Source organism: Alternaria triticimaculans, assembly GCF_023758025.1.
Source record: "Alternaria triticimaculans strain BMP 0046 chromosome Unknown scaffold_8, whole genome shotgun sequence".
Taxonomy (NCBI): Eukaryota; Fungi; Ascomycota; class Dothideomycetes; order Pleosporales; family Pleosporaceae; genus Alternaria; species Alternaria triticimaculans.
The window spans coordinates 589,909-611,991 of record NW_026055965.1 but is presented as its reverse complement, the minus strand read 5'-3'; the positions used below and the strand labels follow the sequence as shown (position 1 = coordinate 611,991).

The following is a 22,083-nucleotide window of genomic DNA, read 5'->3' as shown; positions in this document are numbered from 1 at the left end:
CAAGATCTGCACGCCCGCCGGTTCCTGGCGCCACACTGTGTCGCCTGAGGACGAATCCCACGGTTTCATGAAGCTCAATCCTAGCGAGCAATCCGTCGTTGAGGGTCCACCCCCAAGCGTTAGGCCACCCGGCGAATCCCCCATTCATCGGTTGGCCCACTCTGCCCTGCAGTAAGTCATTCTCGCGTGCGGCCATCGATTCCCGCACGAGGTTTTCGCCGGCTTCCAGCCCAGTGCATGGCTATTCCTTGCATTGATATCGGCATGTGGCACAATGTCTCAAGTGGACTCTGTCGGCGTTGTAACCTACAGAGGAAGCAGACATATTCTAAGTCTTCTTCTTTGAGATGGTCTCCGAGATGAGAAGAATAGCATGTGGCAATGCGAAAACGATAGTAAGGGGAACAATGGCTATATATGAGGGTCGGGACAAGGCTCTTGGTATTCATCACTGCCATCAAGCACTTTCAAGACAAGATGAGGCTCATCGACAACGCTGCGCTCTTTGGAGCCCTACTCCTTGCTCGCTTTGGAAGCGCCCAGGATTGTTACCGTCTGCCAAGCGATGCCGACTGGCCATCCGATAACGCGTGGTCGACACTGAACTCGACCGTGAACGGGAAGCTCGTAGCCACTGTCCCAATTGGCTCCCCGTGTCACGATCCGACATACGATGCCGACGCTTGCGACGCATTGAAGTCATCATGGCTCAACCCGCTGATACAGTAAGTGCAAGAGCTCCGTTTACATGTTGGGGTAGAACTCTAATACTCTTGGCAGCACCCCGTCTTCCCACTCGATAATGCAGTCGTACTTTGCCAATCAGAGCTGCGATCCATTCTCCGATAGGAGCATCCCGTGCACTCTGGGCAACTACGTTTCGTACTCTGTCAAAGCTACCGAGGCTGAGGATGTCGTCTCTGCTCTTGAGTTCGCCAAAGCTCAGAAAATTCGTGTGGTTGTGCGGAACACTGGGCATGATTTCCTTGGAAGATCTACCGGAGCCGGCGCTCTAGCCATCTGGACCCAAAGTCTCAAGAACATCGCCTTCGGCGACTGGTCCGATGAGCACTACACTGGCCCGTCGGTCACCGTTGGCGCTGGAGTGATGGGCAACGAGTTGCTCGAGGCAGTGCACAAGCAAGGCATGAGTGTTGTGTCTGGTGAATGCGCTACTGTCGGTCTAGCAGGAGGATTTACCCAAGGTGGTGGACACTCGGTGCTCAGCACTGAGTTCGGGCTTGCTGCTGATCAGACCTTGTCCTTCGAGGTCGTGACTGCTGAGGGCAAGATGCTCACTGCTTCAGCAACCGAGAACGCCGACCTTTACTGGGCTCTCAGCGGAGGTGGTGGTGGCACATATGCTATCGTCCTCTCATTGACTGTACGAGCATACCCAGCCAAGCAGGTTGGTGGTGCTGCTATGCAGCTTCTCGCCTCGTCCACCACCCCCGAGAAGTACGCCGCAGCAACTGCCAAGCTGATTGAGCTCTTGCCAGCGATGATCGACGCTGGTGCTATGGTCGTCTTCTTGGTCAGCACTCAGTACATTGTGATCAAGCCCGTCACCGTCTGGGACTCAACAGCTGCCTACGTCAAGGACGTGGTGCTTGCGCCTTATGCCAAAGCTCTTACAGATCTCGGCATCACGCCCCCAATCGTCTACAGCGAGCTGTCTTACCGCGACCACTTCGATCGCTACATGGGCCCTCTCCCACGCGGCGCATACGAAGTCAACCGATACCAGTTTGGTGGCCGTCTCATTCCCCGAACTGTGGTCGAGAACAAGACCGCCGACCTTGTCAAGGTCTACCAAGAGCTTGCCGCAGAAGGCGTCTTGCTTGCTGGTAGCTCAGCAAACTACAAGAAGCCCGCTGGAGTCGCCGACAATGGCGTACTGCCCGCATGGAGAGACGCCATGATCCAGCTGCAACTTATCACAAACTGGGATTCCACCGCTCCTTGGGCCACCATGGAGGCAGCTCAGCAGAAGATGACCAACGAGCTCATGCCTAAGATTGAAGCCATTACTCCGGGCAGTGGCTCATACCTTAATGAGGCAGATTTCCAGCAGCCGAACTGGAAGGAGACCTTCTTTGGCAAGAACTATGACAAGCTGAAGGACATCAAGAAGAAGTACGACCCTAAGGATGTTCTCTACATCCTCAAGGGTGTTGGTAGTGAGGCTTGGAAGGTCAGCAAAGACGGACGCATGTGCCGTGCGTAGGGGTGTCGCGTAGTTTAATCTTCTTGTACATACAACTTATCGTCCTGGGCTTCTCTCAGTTCAAGAACTTATGAACTCTTACCAAATCCTCCACTTGTCGATGCATGTAGCGATGGGCCACTTTTATCATGATAAAGACGCGGCAAATCAATCGACGTTATCGTAGTGCGAGACATGAGGTGGCGTAGATGTGTCGTTGTGCGTTGGAAGGAGACAGGTAAGGGCATCGCTGTCTCTCGATTCGATGTTGTGCATCCGTGCACGATCAGGCCGGCTAAAATTCCACGTGACGTCGCGTCACGATTTCTGGACCCTGTCATTCACCACACATTCCTGATGCCACCTCGGACTCTTCATCATTCCCTATATAGAATCTGCCTGGATAGTCAGCCATCGCACTGTGTGGGTCTTTTCCAGGCTGCACACATGGCTTTGCGAGTCGACCCCTGCGCCCGGCCGATGGCTGCCTGGCATTCCCGTTATGGGCATCTCGAGCTTTGATATCGGGATGCACTTATCTTATATGTCTTCTCAGTGAGCTGCTGTGATTTTGTTGGTATTTCAGCTAGCATTCATCAACCTACATTTTGCTTCCATTTTGCGCATGTTTTGTCGCGTCATCTTTCTCTCGTACATCATACCATACAGCAACAAGGGAACCGGTTTTTTTTGCCATTTTGTGGATGCCGTCTGTCTTCAAAGCAACGGTCATTAACTGCGATCGGACTGATCGGTCGTTGTTTTATCAGGATATGTGAAGAGGTACAAAGCTTCCTTCACACCGCATTCAGGGCTAGCTAGTCGGGTCCAAGTCTGTCGGCATTCACTTCACCTTGGGCGTGAATCCTACCCTTGTGAATTAGTCACTCGCCTCGCAAACTACGTGCTGCCTTAATTCTACACAATCTCCACACGCCTGAACTATTTCTTGCCCGGTACCGAACTCACTCTACCACTCTACCACGGCGCGCGACGTACCCACGAACGATCATCCTCGCAGCCCTCTTTAACTGATAGGAATCCACACCATACTCAACCACATCAGCCATCATGTCTAAGAGCTGTGTCATCTGCGGCACAGAGGAGAGCGAAAGCGAACTACTTATCGAAGCTCCATGCAAACGCCATTTGGTCTGCGCCGACGATCTCGCTAGCTTTTTCGAGAATGCGACAAACAACGAGAGTCTATACCCGCCGCAGTGCTGCGATGTTATGTTTGTGTTAGACGAGTATGAGGACTATCTGCCGTGGGAGGTTTCTTGGGCGTACCAGGTGAAACAGCAAGGCGAGTACACAATCCTGGCAAAGTAAGTCCTAAAAGAAGAAAAAAGCTGATCAGGTCGACGTGCGAGCAACAGATTCAAATTGAGCTAACACTTGAACAGATTCCGCACATACTGCGCAAACCTAGCTTGCGCGAAGTTCCTACCCCCCGGAAACCACGTCGAAGATCCCGAATCGAAAATCACATATGCCATCTGCGAGGCTGAAGAGTGCGGGAAGTTGACCTGTGTCAAGTGCAGGACGTTGCTCGACGAGGGAACCCAGAACCACAAGTGCGACCAGAACGAAGACGATAAGAAGTTCAAGCAGACCGCGAACGAGAAGGGCTACCAAGAGTGCTTCGTTTGCGGCGCAACTGTGGAGTTGGCCGAGGCATGCAATCATATTACCTGCGAGTGCGGCAACTCGTTCTGTTACATCTGCGGTGAGAACTGGCCTGGGATGCACGGCTGCCCGCAATACGGACCCGCGGAGTACGATGAGGAAGGATATAACCAGGACGGCTTCCACCGTGATAGTGGCCTCAGTCGTGAAGGTCTCACTCGTCGTCAAGAAATCCTGCGTGCTCGTGCACTAGACGAGGCGCAGCGTCAGGCTGATGATGACGATGAAGATGACGAGGAGGAAGGTGATGCGCGAAATGATCCTGAGTGGGAAGTCCTGCAACATCTGACTCCCGACCAACGCGCTATTGTCAATATGCTTCCTCATGGGCCCCGCGAAGACGCTTTGGATCAGCATCGCATCGAGTTGTTCGAAAACCAGGGCATTTTGTTCGATCAGTTCAATCCTCATCCTCCGCCTCCGACTCCACACCCGCAAGACGATGGTGAGGATGGAGACGAGGGGGAAGATGACGGTGAAGACGACGCGGAGCGCGACGACGAGAACATAAACGCAGAACATGAACCCGCTGTCGATGACTTCCTGCCAGGTGAAGCGGGAGTCCATGACCCAAGGTACATTCTCGATGCAAACGGAGAATTGCAGATTACCCGTGCTATACCAAACGACCAGAACCCCCCAGAAGTGGCAGGAGCTTTTCCCGCGGACCAAAATGAATTCTATGACTTCGCCGGCTCCAACATCCAAGTCGTCCCGGCCAACGAAGAAGCTGCCCAACAAGATGTCCCAGCCATAGTCAGCCAGCCTCCCACTTCCGACGAAGCCGTCAACGACGACGCACCCGGAGCTTAGTAGGGCTACATGATGTACATCGTTGCCTGCGAATTCGCCCCAGGAACAACAACCCACGTTATACTACATATAACCTGAACAGGTCAGCAGACTACACTGAGTTATAGTTGGGCAAAGTAGAAGACCTAAGGTCAACCTAGGTTCCAGGTTGTTCAACGTTTTCCTTGCATGAAGTAAGGGCATTGCTGTTTCTGGGTTTGATATTGTGCGTCGGTGCACGACCAGGCCGACTGTGGGACAGTGTTGGATCGCAGGGATGAAGACAATAAGGTAGTTGCTAGACATACACTTCATTGCGTCATTCATCATTGCAGTACTTTTGGTTCGTGTTCTCGTAGGGCTTGACGTGCTGTGTAATAAACGTGTCCACTCTCATCCTACCCGCCATCTACTTAACGAAAGTGTTGACAGGCAACCTGTAAACATCAATCGTCCAGTACGGCCTTCTAGTTCCCTCCCACTGATCACTCCCATGCAGTCCCTTGGGCACATCGATATCCTCCCACTGCGTATCAAAGCCCGCCTCATACAGATCCATCTCAGCAACCTTGGTATAAACATCATAGCAGATCTGGCGATCAGCCCCCAAACCATTATACCACCCAAACTTTCCGTCCTTGGCCAAAAGCGCAACCACATACTCCGCGAAAAACTCCTTGAGCGCCTTGTAATCCTCGGCAAAAGTATCGTAGTAGATCGCATCTAGCACAACACCCTGCTCCACCAACTTGGGCAGAATATCCTGCCACCTCCCTTCGTGAATCTTGACATTGGGCTTGTCGTACCAGCCTTGCTCACGCAGCCGCTGGTGCACTTGCGGGTGCGCTTCGATGATGTGGTGTTCTGCGGGGTCATGCGTGAGGATCGCCGTGTCAACGATACCCATCCCATGGCCAACGTTCATAGTGCGAAGACCAGATTTGGGAATTAGAGTCTCGGCGTGGCGTTGCATAATTTGCGTTTCCCAGTCCATCATGACGGCGTTGTCGGATTCGTCAAGCAGGATACCCGGCTTGTAGCGGAGTTGTGATTTCAGGTATGCTTTGTTGTCTAGGGAGACGTCGTCGAGGACCTTCTCTTCGACGACTTGTTCCACGGCTTTGGCGTCTTCGGCGGAGACCTTTTGTTTCTTGGCGGCGGGCTGCTCGGTGGTGTCTTCTTCGAATGCTTCCTCCACGTCGTTGTCGCCCATGCCAAGGGCTTCTAGGCGCGCGAAGAGGATCTCAGCGCGGACACCGGCTTTGACCATCATTTCGTAGATCTTCTTTTGGCCTAGGCGGAGGGCAATGCATCCTGGTGTCTCGTCTTCCTTGTTGAGGTCGTTCCAGATGGCGCCATTTTGGAGGAGGGTCTCTACGGTTTGGATGGCGGCATCGCCAGCCTCCTTTCCGTCTTCAGCCTTACCGCATGCTGCGGTTGCTGCGTGTAGTGGTGATGTTGATACTGTTGCTGTGGGGTCTTGCACGTTTGCCGAGCCATCTTTGAGCAGGACGGTCAACGCCGGCACATCGTGACGCTCTGCCGCCGAGATGATGCGCTTGGCGAGGAGGATATCTTCTTCTGTTGCTTGTTCGGCCATCTTCAATTGCGATTGTATCGTCGTCGATCTGAGTTGCAGAATGACTGTGGGGTTGGGTAACTTTTTCCTGCAGGGTTCACGATAAGATAAGCGAAGACTAGTGCTTCACTGTGGCTTCCCGATGCGGCATGGACTGATAATGTGCTGTGCTTGGAAGGCCACGGCTTGAGTAGCAAATGACAAGGATAGTAGGTCGAAAGCTGCACGAACGATATTTGTAGCATTATGACATTCGCTGGCAGCAAGCATGTGCATACCTGCTAAATCATTTCGTGCTTCTATTGATGATCTAACAAACTAGGCTTCCGTCATAAGATACTACAAGCCAACGAAACATAGCGAGAAACACCTTCCATGAGTCTATAGAGATAGACGTATGCTTATTCAATCGCCACTTTCCTAAACACCTTGCTTCCATGCCATGCGAGCTGTCCAATTCTGATCGTATCCAAGTGAAGGCATCTCCACCCGTCCCATCAAGCCACAGGTATAGATAGTGATGCGAAACTGATGATGCCAAAGCATAACGCGCAACAAGGCCCCGCAAGAAGTAGTATCGTGCGGGGCGGACATGTATATAGACATTAGAAACGAATTAAGGGGCGATCGACGCGACAGAATAGATCTGATCCCCAACGGGTGGTGGCGCTTGCGTGCTGTATGCAAGTCAACCCGATGCCTTTGATGCAAAAATGAGCCCACTATCGGGCTTACTTCATCATCTGCGAAATGTTGTTCCACTTTTGCTTGAGCGCTTCGTGCTCTTCGTTGATCTAGAAGACTGGTTAGCAGTGCGCAACATCGAACTGGGTTGCAACTTACTGTAGCCCATTGCATCTTGACATCGACCAACTCCTTCTCCATCTCGGCCATCGAGTCTTCTAAGTTGCGGTTCTCGTTGTGGACGACAATGTTCTTCTGCATGACAGTCTCCATTTCGCTCTTCAGCCGTGCTTCAACCTCGGCAGGTTGGGTATCGACGATTTTCTGTAGTTCCAAGACCTTGGTCTTCAAAGTTTCGTTTTCTTCAGCGAAGTTCTCATTCTCGACCTTGGTCTTGATGAGCTCAGAAGCGACCTGGACATGTTCCATGTCGGACTGTTCAGCACGATGCTCCAAAGACCGAACCTTTTGCTCCAAATGCGTGACCTTGTCTTTCAATCCATGAAGTTCAGTCTCGCGCTCCTTTTCCACACGTTGCTGTTCTTTCCACTCAGCGGTGTATTGCTTGAGCATCTCCGGCGTAATCTTGACAGAAACGGCATCTTTGACGAGGGTATCGGCGCGATAAATCTCCTTGTCGATACCGGCCGTCGAACCGAAGAAGCCGTTCTCGAGAATGGAATTGGCCGACGGGGCTTTGTCGATGTAGACATCGAACAACCGCTCTTTGAGGAACTGGGTCAGGGTAGACATGTCCTTCATACCTAGCAACGTTTCGGCGTTCTTCTGCATTAGTACGATGCCGAACTTCAAGATAGCAGACTCAAGACCCTCGCTGAGTATCAGGTCGTAGATGCGCAAGACGAGCTGCAGCGGGAATCGGTATGCAAACAACGTGAGGAACCATTGCGTTGCGTAAAGCTGGGGCTTGACCTCTCTTCGCCGAAGATGGCAGTAGAGAGCGGGCTCCAGATCTTCCAAAAGACGTTCGAACTGGTAAAGATGCAGATGGAGTCCAGCCATATCAGCCACAAAGAGGTCGCGCAGACGATATTTGTTCATGAGCGTAACGAAAAGACTGAAAGCTTCTTCCTCAGGCATCTACCGAAGTTAGTAAAGCGACGATTATCACAAGGGTGATAGCTTACGTTGAAAAGCAGAGGCATGGCGATGAAGTTCATGCCTTGAGCGTAACCAACGGCGTCATCGTACAGAGCATAGGCTTTGCAGATGCCAAAGAGACCGTCTTGTAGCCCAGCTGCCATGAGGTACTTGGAGTAGCTCGTTCGGGCTCCGAGATCGCGCTTGATGACCTTCTCTAATTTCGAGATGGTGACTGCATTCTGCTTCTTTTCCGCCGCAAGCCTCGCTTGTACCTTGATGGGATCTTCGTCCGACGTGAGTGATGGCGAGCCTAATGGTGCAGTCGTGCTAGCAGCTGTTGTGGCCGGGCTCGAGTAGTCGGAATGCACAGAAGACGAGGAAGAAGCGACGGAGTCCTTTCCGTTCGCACTGGCTTGGCCGGTGCTGACAGTGCTGTTTCTGACGCTCATGTATTCTTTGTCTGTTCCACGAGCGACTAGCTCCCTGTACATGCTCTCCAGCTCTTCGCTTTTACTTTGCGCCAGCACTTGCCAAATAACACCACGGATAACTTGAGGGATGCCGCTGGCGATGGCGCGGTTCAGTTCTTCGGAGCTGGTACGCGCGATTGCGGCTGGGCCCTCATTGACCACTGACTGCCATAGGTCCCAGTCGACAGGCTCAGCCGCATCTCCTGCCGGACCAGCGGCGAAACCAGAAGCAGTACCGGGGGCCAACTTGGGATTTATTGTAGGTTGCTTTGCGAGCGCTGGAGGACTTCCTGGCTCTTCCTCAGCTAGAGGGGTGGGGCTGGCAATGCCGAGACCGAGGCCTGGCGATGCTAATGCTGCTGCTGGACTGCCATCTCCGGTTGTGTCATCCAGTGTTATGCCCGCTTCTTCCCTCATCCGCAGAATCTTGAAGCGATCTCGCAGGCTGCCCTGGCTTGATCTGTTCTTCGAGCCCATGTCTCCTTCGTCTTCGATCCTGCTCAAAGTGAGCTCAGGATTGCTGCCGATGGTTGCAATAGATGCCCCAGTATGACGTCGCTCGGCAGTTGTTGTAGCTGTGGGTGGAGACTCGGGCTTCTTGCTGGAACTATTCCTCGAAAGCCACGCAAAGGGGCCTGTGAGCTTCCTGGTCGTCGGTGCTGGCGCGGGTTTCTCTTTCTCCTGTACAGCGGGCGGCGCGGGTGGAGGGGGGAATTTTACGGGTGCCATTGTGCCTGAAAGGCCTTGTAGGCCACTCGCGGAGCTTGTGGAGTCTCGAGAGTCTCGCGGTGGTAGTTTGGGGAGTATGCCGGCAGCCTTGGAGCCTTCTGTAGGGAGTCAGCTCAGGTTCTGCGCTCAGCATGCATTTGCGCATGACGCATTTGTGGCTACGGAGTGAGTGAATGCGGGGCGCCCTCGCTTTTGAAGCATGATTCGCCGAGCATGCGCACATCACATAGCCCTAGATTATGCCAAACAGAGTAGGTGTACTCACCACTATCCAACGACACATCGTCCATGTCTGAGGTGACTGAGACCCTGTGTCCAGTCAAGAGTGGTGACTTGGCTGCCGGTGCAGTCTCGGTAGGCTTTTTGACGATCTCGGGTTCGCTCTCTGACTCGTCGCTGTCATCTTCGTCCTCATCCTCGTCGTCGTCATCATCGTCGTCATCCTCCTCGCTATCGTCGCTCTCCTCTTTGGGCAGTTTTGGCACTGCAGGGTTGGGCGAGACTGGTTTGCCGGCTTGTACGGTGGAGTTGGAAGACTCTCGCTGTAGGAGGGAGCGTGACCGTGACTGCGATCGTTCGGAGTGTGAGTCGGGGCGAGGGGTAATCTCAGAAGCGTCTTCGAAGTCGTCCTACACCGCCGCACGCGTGTTAGCAAACTCGCACACTGAGGCTCTCCGCTGCCGCCAGATTCAAACAGGCATTGCTTACGCCGTCTTTGTCGGAACTGTGTGAGCTCGTGGGTCTTTCGGTCTTGTCCGCCATATTTGCAAGGGTTGGCGGTGTAGGTTACTGCGGGTCGGTCGAGGGTATCTTGAAAGGCAGCTGCCGTCGACGTGCGGAACGTGTAGCGTGGGCGTGTGTAGAGAATAGAGATTAAGACGTAGTATGGCTCGGGCGTCGGGGCACAAGTCGGGAGGCGCGGCGGTGTTGTGGTGGTGATGGGGAATTAGGAGCGGGACAGCGACGTGGGTTGGTGAATTAGAGAGAGTGGAGCACGACCCTGGCACCCTGGCCGCGGCCTTGAACTTCGGGGAAGCCACTGAGGAGCCACAGCGACACCTCCACCCCCGTCCGTCACCAACAACGGCCGGCCATGGAAGACGAAGTCCGTGACAGTTCAGACTCTGACACGCTGCATGACGTCGCCCCCTTCATGCCTGGCTGCTGTGCATATGCAGCCGCACCGCCAGGCCAGCTGTTCACACGGCGCGCCGTGGTGGTACAAACAGCTCACCATGGCCTGCCATACACAAGGTTAATCTGAAACATGCACTAACGCCGCCGCTTGTTCGTCCTCCGCCCGCCCTGCGAATCGAGCCTTCTCCCACACGCGACAGGCATTCGGCACTATTTTTGGTTTTCGACCTGATCGTCCGCGACTGCAAAAGAATCAACCCATGGCAAGACGTCACTCAGGGGCCGGACGTCCGACGTTCTCGAACAAGAAAGAAGTTTCCTTTGTTCCTTCCCGTCCGGCCACCTGTTGATGACGCTCCTTCCTCTTGTGCAACGGCCGCGTCTCAGCCCGCCATCTCTGCTTCACGTCAGCAAATCCGTGCCACGGGGGGTCTACGTCACGCATGCTTCAGAAAAGGGTTTGAACAATAAGTAATGTGAAGTAGAATTGCAAAGTCAAGGTATATACATGAACATCAAGAAGGTGTCTCCAATCAAAGTTTCCAGTTCATCTCTTTCTCCCCGATTAATCTCATAGCCATTTTTATCTCAGAAGCTCTCCCTTAGGCGAGGCACTGGGAGTAGAAGTCGTTCTGCTTGACGCACTTGGCAGTGCCCTCGCAGGCAGTCGGGCCAGTCCATCCCTGGCCACCGCACTGGTACCAAAGCTTAGCAGCACCAGCAGTTCCGGAGGGAACAGCGCCGGTGGGGGCAGCGATACCGGCAGAAGGCTTGACGAGAGTAGCGAAGGTGGTGGGGGCCTCGGGGGCAGCGCTGGGGATGGTAGCGTTCATCGAGGGGCGGGCAGGAGCGAGGGTAGGGAGAGCGGCGGCGCTGGTCTCGGCAACGACGACAGAAGAGGCGGCGACAGAAGAGGCGGCGGCGGCGGGAGAAGAGACAGGGACGGTCGAGTTAGCAGCAGGAGCAGATGGCTTAGCACCACCGGCACCACCGCAGGAAGCAACGGCGCCACCAGGAGCCTTGTAGGTGGTCGCGTCGAAGCCGTTGTAGATGTCGGGGATGTAGATGTTCTTATCCTCAGCCTTGTAGGCGCCGGGGAGCTCAATGGTAGGTGTGCATGAGCCCTCGCTGCCGGTACCAGTGATCTTGAGCTGCATGCAGCCAATGTAGAACTGAGCACCGCCGACGGTCTGGGCGCTGTGGAGAGCCAGCATCTCCGAACGGAGGAGGTACTCACCGCTAGCAAGACCGGTAGGAAGAGCAAACTCGTGGGTCATGTTGTTCTCCCCCATGATCTCGTTGGCCCACTTGCCGCCGACTTGGTCGAGCTCGTCAATCTTGAACCATCCGGCACCGATACCGGTAGCCTGGGCAGCATCGTCGACGGGTCCGTAGAGCATGTGGGTGATAGGACCTGGGTGGCCGGACTGGTCCCATTGGACCTTGATTGTGTCACCCTCAGCGGCAGCAACGGTCTCGACACCGGAGGGGACCTTGGAGCCGCCAACGTTGCAAACAATGTCGTCGCTGGTTACGTCGGTGACGGGGCTGTTGGAAGGTGGCATCCGGATGCCGACCTGGTAACCGGGGGTGACATCGTTGACCCAGAGCTGGTGAAGGTTCTGGTGAGCCGAGACGGCGGAGAGGAGAGCGCTGGTGAAAACGGCCTTGGTGAACATCTTGAAGTTTCAAAGTTGTGTCGTCGGTATGATATGTACAGTGACTGGATATGCAAAGATATGCTAGTGATGCCTGATCACGAAATGAATGTAGTGTAAAGAATGAAGTTGGCAAAAACCGGAACGAGTGTTGTGCAAGAAAGGACTGGCCTGATGGAATGATGAGCTGGAGAAGTCAGGACGACGGCAGCTTTTGTACTCACCCCACGCAGATCTATTCCCTGTCTTAGGCGCCTGGCATGAGATTAATAGTCCCGGAGATCAGGACAAACCGCCTGGAATCCTCCATGACACCCGTTCACGCTATCCCAGCCACTGGCAACGGGAACGACATCGCCTTGACAGATGCCAAGAAGCGACACGCCAGCAGTACATCTAGATGAAGTGCTAGTCTGCCCTTTTTGGGCGTTGTCCGCGATGCTTGTTTATGCGACAGGCACCATCCGAGATTGGGTGGGCATGGTGGTGGAGAAGCTGGGAAGCGAGCGTTTCCAGTCTCGCTACTTTGGGTTAGCGAATCCGTTTCAACTGTGCAGCCGCATGTTTCAAAACACTGCGAGAGCGGTTCGCTGGGAACACGATCCTGCAGCGAGTCGCGATGAACATGAAAACTTCGGTGTTCTTGTTGCCGAAGCCCGTAGACGCAGCTGACGGGTTCTGTGATACCCGGAGAAATTTCACAAGGCTGCGTTGATGCAGTAGTCGGTGGTTTGAAAGAACCAGAGTAACATGTGCTTGAGACTGCTTATGAATCATGTGAACGACTTTCATTGCAAAAGCAATCTACAGTTCACTTCCTTTGATGAGGCTGCACTTCATGACGCGCTGCTCCGGCGCCTGGAGTGGGGCAGCACCTCAGTCGCAGAAAATGTCTTTCTCATGGGGCTCGTCTTTTGAAGATGAAACCTGTAGGCGCTGGTACAGTGCGTCCTTCAAGCACCGTAGAAAGACCGTCCATTTCCTTGCCAGTGTCAGGCATTGGTTCGGATATTGGTGCTGTTGGGCTTGGAGTATTTGCAGTGGAAGTAACAGTGTCCGCGGGCAATGCGAGAGTTCCAGTAGAGACAGAGATGCTCCCTTGAAGCACTTCTCCATTGACGTAGATATGAATCTCCTGCACTGTAGATACTGGCAATGTCGGATGGATGATGGAGAGGAACCGTGCGCCAGCTAAGATCGAAATGAACCACAGCGTTATGAGGAAAAAAATGGCGAAAAGTACCCACGGCACAAGGATGCATTTTCGCGGCATTCGACTCAGTGCAGGCAGTGAGGTTGGGAAACCCGGTACAAAAGACTGCGCAAAGTGGGGGTGGTTTGTGTCCTGGTAGTCGGGCTTGACCTGAGCTTCCTCCATCTCCTTTGAAGCTGCTTTGTTGTAACGCGGGATCGAAGAAGGCGACTCATGCGTGGCTTGATGGTAGGGGTTGTTTGAAGCGCCACCTTTTGGTGCTGAACCAAAATTGGCGTTTTGGGGCGTATGAGGAGCGGTATACGAAAGGAACGTAGAGCTGTATGTTGGAGCTGGTGAAGGTAAGCTCCCCTGTTCGATGGAAGCCACGTCTAATGACGTTGGTCGGTTTGGGGCGTGCATGGTGGAGGCGAACATGTGGAAGATCTGTAAGTGCGACAAGAAAGAGGACCTGCCTTTTAGTGATTATAACAAAGAAACAACGCGGAGCTTGACTGCTGTAACAATTCAAGTGCGGACAATGCAGATAAAGGCACTGCATCTGATGAACAGCGTAGCATCCACAAACAATGATCTATTGCAATTAGCCTATGGAAAGAGTCATTAGCAAACGTTTCATCGCTTTCGTGCGCCTGTGTATCGTTTCTACGGCTGAATAACACATCTCGACGAATGCAGTGGTGGTGAGAAGATGGAGCGTGGGGACGACGGGTTTGGAAGGCGCGGCGTGCTGACGAACGATTGGCGTACCGGCGCTTTCCCTCGGATGCAGGGGCTAGCCTTGGGGTGTCATACTGGCCGCACCGAGTAGTCTCAATCACAGACAAAGTCAGTAGTTGAGCATGACTATCGTAGTTTTGATTATTGGCTCGTAAAATGTCCGATCATAATTGTTTGCACGAGATGTACGTGCAGAGTATGCCTTCACTAGGCGTGCTTGAGGGTATCATACCACAACTCCAAAACTCCCAGCGCAATAACCTTTCAGGCATGTCCATACATGATTCCCCGAGTATATTCAGGCTTTCGCCTTGCCCTTGCCAGTACCAGCAGGCCGACCTCGCTTCTTCCCTGCCGCGGCTGGCTGTGCGCGAGCAACTGGCTGTCCGTCTGCCCGCCTGCCCTCTGCTGTTCTGATATCCTCGAGCTCCTTCTCCAGCAAGCCTTGTAATTGTTCATTACGCCTTCCTAGTAGTAGTACATCGTCCGTATTGATTGTGTTGCGACCGGCGTGTTTGGAGAAGACTTCGAGGTCGCGGGCTGTATTTGCTGTGATGGCGTTAGCACCCTGTAGACTAAGCAGTATCTGAGGGCTCGAGGTTGATCGTACCGATTTGGGTATATACAAGCTCAGTAAGCGCACCGATGAACTGAGGTGTTGCATTCAGGTCGTTCTCCAACGTCTTCTCGTCAACGAACTGGCCGATTGAGTACCAGAGGGCTGACTTGAGCCGCTGTGCATATTGTCAGCCCAAGCTGACTATCAATTCAGACAAAAGACTTCCTACCTCTTCGCGCTCTGCTTTGGCATCATCGTTTGACGCCATATCGCCTCGTGGTTGAACTTCAATCGCGTGTAATTGCCGGCCAGACGAGTGACGCGACGCGCCTAACGCGGGCCAATAGCGGGGCCTCGGTGATGACCGGGGAGAAAGTCACCGCCCATGTTCTGCCACCTGGGGGTCCACGCTTGAGTGATTTATTGTTATTGCGCGCAATTACTTCCTCGTCAACATCGCCTTTCACGCACAATTCCACACGCATCCGTCTATCGACAAAGTCACCGAACACTTCTCTCGCGTCACCCTCCAACGAAGCCGTAATCGCACCCGGACGTCGCTCCTCCACACTACTGCGCAACAAAACTACAATCGCGAATACAAACATCACATAGCCAAGATGGACTACGTACTTGACAACGTGGTCGAGTGGAAGGACCGTCTGGTCAACAACTCGATCAAGTCTTTCGAAGAGATGACCGCCCAGCGCTGGGTTCGCATCATCGCTATCGTGGGCGCATACCTCCTCATCCGACCATACCTGCTCAACGCGGCCGCAAAGAAACAGAAGCAACAATTAGAGAAGGAGGCTGAAGACCTTGGCTTGGGGAAGACAGATGCGTTAGACGCCAACGACTTCAGAGGCAAGGGCGTCAGGGTGAAAAAGGGCGAAGCGAAGAAGAAGGAGTAGGTGCACGCATAGGAAGATGGACGGGCATGGCAATGGGGGTGGTAATACTGTGAAATCAGGGACGAGGATGATCTTGATGGGAACAAGGAGCATAGACGGCTTGAGGGACATGGATATGGGCTGCATACCAACGGCGTTTTGGCATTCGGACTTGGCCAACATGCGGACCTGGAGTGTCTTTCTGGAACACTCCTAGCACGACGACTGCGATACCTGCGATGACGCGCCTACTGAGAACGACACAACAATACAATCGAGAAGAAATCGACGAGCTAAGCTCTGGGAAGTCCACTTCTGCTTCAGTATCGTAATTCTAATAAGATCAACTCTACCCCTTTCTCAATTCTTCAGCGCTTCGACTCTCTTACACCACAGATCGAGCATCGGTGTGTTTATCCTGATTGCTGGCTAATAGACCTTGATCTCGTTCGCAATTGCACTTCCATTCATGACAGAACCCCGTTCGTTCATTGCATGTTCACGCCACATCATCTTCACACATTCACCGCGTTTGCTAGCCCATCACTCCATTCCATAACCCAAACCACCCTCCCAGCAGCGGCGTCCGCTCACTGCCACTTCAGCCCATGATCATCACATTCACAACCCTTCCGCTTCACATGCTTTCCCTTCATAACCCAACTTACTCCCTTCCGACTATGTATCCGCACGCGCAACCTGAGCACTACCAATGCCTGACGACGACGCGTACCGCAAGCAAGTTCAAGGAAAAGTCCAAGACCTGGTTTCTGAACGTCACGAGAAAAGCGGTGCCAAACTGGTCATCGAAGCTGTGGTTGAGGGTGTGAAGTTGTATCGCAGTTACAAAGAAGAGAAGGCAGCAGAAGAGAAGGGGAAGGGGAAAGGGAAAGAAGAAGGGAAGCACAGGAGACATAGGAAGGGAGGTGGTATGGACGAAAGTGGGAAGGATGGGCATAGGAGGCATCGTAGGCACAGGCGCGGTGATGAACACGGTCATGGATCCAGTGGTAGACATCGACACCGTCGTCACCGTTCTGGATCAAGGGATGAAGAGCGTGGAAGACACCGTCACAGCTCACGGGACAGAAGCCCCAGATCTCACCGACGTGACCGGAGCAGAGACATTCGCGACCCAGTCACCGAGCCCCCTCACAACAATGACTCTGAGTATCAGATGACCGGTGGTGCAGGACCAGCAGATACTTTGCATGATGGCCATAGGAGGACAGACGCTCCATTGCCTGGAGCCGGAGATCGGCCAGGAAGTGGCGGCAGCGGTTATCAAACTTCATGGGAAGATTTGGCACCTGAGCCTCGTCCCCAATCGCGATCTCGTGGACGCAAGGAAGCACACCGTACAGAACGTAAAAGATCTCGTACACCCCATCAATCTCATCGTCGAAAGTCTGGCGGGCACCGGAGCTCACATCAGCGTGACCGCTCACGTACCAAACAATCGGATCATCGTCCAGGTCGCATAGGCGCATCGCAATCTCCAACAAGGCAGCAGAAAGGACCAGATGGCACACCGTTCGGTAGCTTGCCCGAGTACAAAAGCAAAGGCGGCATTGCCATGGGTCTTGGGGATCACTTCATGGCCACCTATAGGCACATCAAAGCCGAGCATGAAGCCGGCCACCGTACCAAAGGTGCGTTGGAGAACGTCCTTGATGGGATGTGGAAGAAGAAGACGGATGCGAAGGGTTACAGTGACAGACTCCGAGAAGGGGAAAGGAAAGAGAGGGAGAAGATGAAGACGGATGCGAAGGATTATAGTGACAGACCAAGGGAAGGCGCAAGGAGAGAGAGGGAGAAAATACGAAAGAGCGAACCAGAGCGTGTCAGATGGACCGAACGGAAGCCTGAAAAGACGCGGGGCGATGAATCGAAACAAAAGGCTGCCGAAAAGGAAGCAAAGGAACGCCATCGTCATGAACAAGACGAGCGCCGCCGTGAATACGAGAAACGACTTGAACACGAACATCGTGAGAAACGACAACATGAGGAAGACAGCAAGAAGAATCGTAGCTCGCCGATTCCTGAGATTCGTGTTCAGCCCCCTACGGCTAGTGGGACTCCTCGCCGTGAACAAGACGAGCTTCGTGAGAGACAAAGGCAGGATGAGAAGCGAAAGCAAATTGAGGAACAAAGGCAGGAGGAGAAGCACTGGCAGGATGAGAAGCGAAGGCAGGATGAGAAGCGGAGGCAAGACGAGAAGCGAAGGCAGGATGAGGAACGAAGGCAGGCCGAGAAGCGAAGGCAAGAGGAAGACAGGAAGAAGAACCTTAGCTCGCCGATTCCCAAGGTTCGTGTCCAGCCTCCTGCACCTAGTGGAACTTACATTCCCCAGTCAACTCCGGTGGCTCGCAATTCTCAGGCCCCTACTGCTCCGAAATATCCTCCTCCACCGGCTCCAAGACGGCCGAGCAGACCTATCCGGCCCAATACTCCTCCCAATCGTACACCCCCAATTGCTCTAGTAGCGCACGACCGGTATGTGCCACCGGCCCAGCCTCCGGCGTCTGAACATGGTGCAGCAGCAGACTTCTACGACCAAGCTCCATATTGGCCGATGCCAGACGAATATGGAAATTATGGAGACCATGATCATCTGGAGCATGGAGGGGATGATGAACAGCCCGCTCATGATGAAGTGCCGCACCTGGGCACACACCCTTCCCCTGTTATGGCAGCTCAATATCCCGAGAGCGTTCCTTCTCCTATCATGGCTGCTCAAGATCCAGAGCGCGTTCCTTCTCCAACTATGGTCGCTCAATATCCAGAGAGCATTCCTTCTCCTACCATACCCCCACATCCAGATACACCTCCTTCTCCTGTTATACCTCCATACCCGGATACGCCTCTTTCTTCTGTCATACCTCCATACCCAGATACACCCCCTTCTCCGGATGTATCAGAGGGTCATTCAGGATCATCCTCACCAATCATGTCGCACGCACCACGCGCTCCTTCGCCACCAAATCGTTTCTCACCCGAATTCTTACAAAGCATCCCGATGCCAGCTCCCCAGCAAGCGGCATCTGCCCCAATTCCACCACCGCCGCCACCGCCCCCTCCTCCAGTTCCACCTCCACCTCCGCCTCCACCAGCAGCAAGACCACCTCCTCCGCCTGGGCCCCCTCCACCACGCTCAGCAGGTCCACCCAATATGGCCGCCATATTTGGCGATATCCTTGGCCCACGCAAACTACGTAGTGTGGCAGCTGAAGAGAAAAATGACAGTAGTAACCCGAGAGCGGGTAAGGTATTGTACGAAGAAACAGCACACAGTCGCGAGGTAGAAGAGCACGAGCGAGCTCAAGTCAGGGACGCTGGTAACCGTCTGCCAGTATCAGGAGCTAGTGGATGGAGTACCGCTTACTCCGTCAAAGAAGAAGCCGATGATCGACCAGAACCTAACAGAGCGTTCAGAGAGGAACTAGCGAGGAGATTGGGCCAAGGTATTGACACTCCTACGACGGGGACTCCCAAGAGTTCTGGTGATAGTTCACTAACAGCAGGCTCTAGGACGTCGATGAGTGCCAATGTGTCGCGGAAGCTGCAGGATGAGAGTATGTTGACATATCCCTAGAGCTGGATAGGACTGTACTGACGTGTTGATAGAAGCTCCTTTCCAACGGCTTCCGAGATCAGAGAGTGGGGAGGATCTCATCTTTACTTTGGCGGCACACATTGCGCAGCCAGGCTGGAGTTTTGACGGGCTTACTAGGAAATGATGATGACGGGATGGAACGAGATGAGGTGAGATGGAATGCTGGGAATGGATAGCCGGGTAGGCAAACCAGTGTGAGAGATAATTGATGTATGTTTGTCCAAATAGATCCTCGCGTCATAGGTCATTCGGTCCACCCTGTCGCGAATGTGTGCATTGTAACGCGTCCGGTTGGTGAAGAGTGAACGCGTACGCACCAGGTCCGTGATGGTGAAGGCTATTGACGAACGGTTGGCCCAGGCTTCCCAATTTCGCGGCAGAGCTCTGGACTGCCAAGCTCGAGCAGAAGAGCCGGGTTATTAGTCCTCATCCCTATTCCTCATATTATTAGCTATCTCGGCCTGGGAACTTCCTTGCGATCTTCGCGCGACAATTGCATCTACATTTCTATCGCTCCTTCACGATTGTTAGTGGTTGCCTCTGACGTTGAGCTGCATCCCCCACATTACTTCAACGTCGCTCCAATTGGACCCTGTGGCATCATCAGGCAGAAGAGCGCAAGCATACCGCCCGCAGCTTTCGCAGTTCAACACCACACCTCCCCCCACACAGAATCAACATGCGCTTCTCATCAGGCCTCGTTCTCGCTCTCCCGGCGCTCGCTGTCGCCGAGGAGCAGGTGCCTCTCCTTGACAAGGTGAAGGGCTTCTTCAACAAGGCGACGGCTGCCGTGTCCGCATCCATCCCCTCCATGCCGTCGGCGCCAGTCGACACCGCAACGAGCAAGGTGGCCTCCAACGCAGCTGCCGCCATCCAGTACCCAATTACCCTGGAGAACTGGAAAGAGACGCTTACTGTTGATGCTACCGCCAGCCCTCCTACCACACAGGACTGGCTCATCTTCACCACCGGCGGCAACACCACCTGCTTTGGCCTGTGTGGCAACGCAACCAAGGCATGGAACGTACGTATAGCATGCGAACATGCAGACGACCGACACTAACATCAACCAGGCTTCTCTCCCCATCATGGCCGCGAAGCCTGATGCGCCCAAGTTTGCGTACCTTGACTGCGAAACCGAGCCTCTCCTCTGCAACGCATGGTCTGTCGGCGCACCGGCGCTCTACTACTTCCAGATCCCTAAGCCCATGGCTGACCAGTCCGCGCCCGTCCCCGTCGTTCGCTACAAGCCCTTGAACCGCACCAGCACCACCACCGAGACCTTCAAGAAGCTCATCGTTGACAACGAGATTGAGCAGGTCACCCCATACGAGGGTCCCTTCCACCCCTTCAACGGTGCTCTCCAGCTGTACAACCTTGCCATTCCTTACGCATACGTCACCTGGGGATTCTCCAAGATGCCCTCGTGGATGCCCATGATCATCATCTCCTTCCTCAGCAGGTCGTTCATGTAAGCTGAATCACTCTGAGATGAAATGCGCATGCTAATCCCAATTACAGGAGCAAGCGCATGGCGGGACCAACTCCCGCAGAGACGCGTGCCGCCGCCGCACAACCTGCTCGGTAAAGGCCCACACTCCTGCTTCCTGTGAACTAGAGACGCATGACAGGAACGTGACAAGCATCGTGCGCGATCTCAGATAATACCCAACAGAGGGATGCGAATACAGTCTTGGAATTGGACATGTTCTGGACTGGCTCGTGGAAGTACTCGGTAAATGGGGATGGAGATTTGGATGTGTGTTGTGGAAGAATAATGTAGCTCAGATACCTGGACAGGCGTTCAATCATTGCAATGCTCACTTATACTACTATCTATATAGAACGTTCTTTTTTGAGTGAACAGTTGGTGCATCTCATCTGCAGGGCTGCCAAGACACGATCGCGCTACGGGCAATGCCCGAGAATCTCTCGAACTCCGCAACCCCAGTCCAATATCACATCACAGCAACCATGGTGCACATATTGAAGCGCATGCGCAAGCTACGCGAGGCAAGTAGCTAATCTCCGAGAGCATGTCTACTCGTTCGGCAAGACTAACAAGCACCACAGCACGTACGTAAGATCCACCTCCGCAGACACCTCCGAAAACGTCGAAGCCTACAATCGCACCCGACCTGCTCGAGATACCGGAGATGTAACAATGCTGACAACTATGTCTATGACAGTTATTATGGATAAGATGTGGACCAGGCGCGCTCATACTGCCCAAAGAGGTGTCGAAGATTAGCATGGAATTCAACACAAAACTCTACGGAGGACATAGAGGGGCAAGGTATGTTGGTATTGCTCTGTTATAAGTACCCGAGGAGGGCAAAGAATATGAGGCCAATTCAGACGCCATGTTTGAGAGCTGGCAATTATACGGAATGACAAGATCAAGCGCTTACTCTACGAACAGGAAATTCTGGCGCAATATGCTGCCCCGGATGAAATACCGTAATCCATCCATCCCAATGGAAGTCGCGCGACACAACGACCCCGACGGTCCCTCGCTCCTACACATCTTCACAGCAACCAAAACACAGCCATCGGCTGGCTCTACCAACTCTCCTACAACACAACAATCAGACGCTTCACCACCGTCGGCCACACCAAACCCGCGCAATACGCTCGTACCCGATACCTCGAAACCTACGTTTTCGATTGACATGAGAGACCAGTCGGAGAGCGAGATCTTGGAGGCACTGGTGGAGAAGATAGGCGCAGTGGAGATCAAGCCGACGGAGGAGGAGTTGGCCGAGATGAAGGAGATTGAGGAGTTCAAGGAGAGGTCAGAGGCGGATAGAGTGCTGGTTAGGGAGAAGTTGCTGAAGGAGCGGAGAGAGGCTGAGCTGCTCAAGTTGGCGAGGGGTGAGGCACCGGCTGCGAACTAAGTGTGTGGTCTGGGAGAAGTCACCGAGGATTAACATGAGAAACACGAGGAGGCGAGGCTATGTGGTCTTCTACCAGCAATTGGACTGCAATCTAGCGGCTTCAGGCTGAGACATTGTAACATATGTATATTGTATGGCAT

At 53.7% G+C, this 22,083-nt stretch overlaps 9 protein-coding genes across 9 annotated transcripts; 5 read left to right on the top strand and 4 right to left on the bottom strand.

Annotated features, from left to right (window-relative positions):
• Positions 1-477: 477 nt before the first annotated feature.
• J4E78_006130 (uncharacterized protein) lies at positions 478-2,227 on the top strand (the record flags this gene model as incomplete). Its single annotated transcript, XM_049366744.1, has 2 exons — positions 478-725; positions 781-2,227. 2 exons carry the CDS (start codon positions 478-480, stop codon positions 2,225-2,227), a joined length of 1,695 nt encoding a protein of 564 aa, XP_049221450.1.
• A 1,050-nt stretch (positions 2,228-3,277) lies between these two features.
• Positions 3,278-4,708, top strand: J4E78_006129 (uncharacterized protein; the record flags this gene model as incomplete). Its single annotated transcript, XM_049366743.1, has 2 exons — positions 3,278-3,534; positions 3,613-4,708. 2 exons carry the CDS (start codon positions 3,278-3,280, stop codon positions 4,706-4,708), a joined length of 1,353 nt encoding a protein of 450 aa, XP_049221449.1.
• Positions 4,709-5,096: 388 nt separating this feature from the next.
• Positions 5,097-6,287, bottom strand: J4E78_006128 (uncharacterized protein; the record flags this gene model as incomplete). Its single annotated transcript, XM_049366742.1, has 1 exon — positions 5,097-6,287. One exon carries the CDS (start codon positions 6,285-6,287, stop codon positions 5,097-5,099), a length of 1,191 nt encoding a protein of 396 aa, XP_049221448.1.
• A 710-nt stretch (positions 6,288-6,997) lies between these two features.
• J4E78_006127 (uncharacterized protein) lies at positions 6,998-10,015 on the bottom strand (the record flags this gene model as incomplete). Its single annotated transcript, XM_049366741.1, has 5 exons — positions 6,998-7,060; positions 7,110-8,051; positions 8,099-9,351; positions 9,519-9,882; positions 9,962-10,015. 5 exons carry the CDS (start codon positions 10,013-10,015, stop codon positions 6,998-7,000), a joined length of 2,676 nt encoding a protein of 891 aa, XP_049221447.1.
• A 977-nt stretch (positions 10,016-10,992) lies between these two features.
• On the bottom strand, positions 10,993-12,069 carry J4E78_006126 (uncharacterized protein; the record flags this gene model as incomplete). Its single annotated transcript, XM_049366740.1, has 1 exon — positions 10,993-12,069. One exon carries the CDS (start codon positions 12,067-12,069, stop codon positions 10,993-10,995), a length of 1,077 nt encoding a protein of 358 aa, XP_049221446.1.
• Positions 12,070-14,279: 2,210 nt separating this feature from the next.
• Positions 14,280-14,808, bottom strand: J4E78_006125 (uncharacterized protein; the record flags this gene model as incomplete). Its single annotated transcript, XM_049366739.1, has 3 exons — positions 14,280-14,530; positions 14,592-14,715; positions 14,770-14,808. 3 exons carry the CDS (start codon positions 14,806-14,808, stop codon positions 14,280-14,282), a joined length of 414 nt encoding a protein of 137 aa, XP_049221445.1.
• Positions 14,809-15,160: 352 nt separating this feature from the next.
• Positions 15,161-15,451, top strand: J4E78_006124 (uncharacterized protein; the record flags this gene model as incomplete). Its single annotated transcript, XM_049366738.1, has 1 exon — positions 15,161-15,451. One exon carries the CDS (start codon positions 15,161-15,163, stop codon positions 15,449-15,451), a length of 291 nt encoding a protein of 96 aa, XP_049221444.1.
• A 1,156-nt stretch (positions 15,452-16,607) lies between these two features.
• J4E78_006123 (uncharacterized protein) lies at positions 16,608-17,959 on the top strand (the record flags this gene model as incomplete). The annotated part of the gene is made up of 4 exons (XM_049366737.1): positions 16,608-16,614; positions 16,655-16,878; positions 16,944-17,738; positions 17,765-17,959. The coding sequence occupies 4 exons, from the start codon at positions 16,608-16,610 to the stop codon at positions 17,957-17,959; spliced, it is 1,221 nt and encodes a 406-aa protein (XP_049221443.1).
• Positions 17,960-19,725: 1,766 nt separating this feature from the next.
• Positions 19,726-21,943, top strand: J4E78_006122 (uncharacterized protein; the record flags this gene model as incomplete). Its single annotated transcript, XM_049366736.1, has 6 exons — positions 19,726-20,070; positions 20,120-20,517; positions 20,568-20,630; positions 21,120-21,126; positions 21,236-21,342; positions 21,469-21,943. 6 exons carry the CDS (start codon positions 19,726-19,728, stop codon positions 21,941-21,943), a joined length of 1,395 nt encoding a protein of 464 aa, XP_049221442.1.
• Between the last annotated feature and the right edge of the window lie 140 nt (positions 21,944-22,083).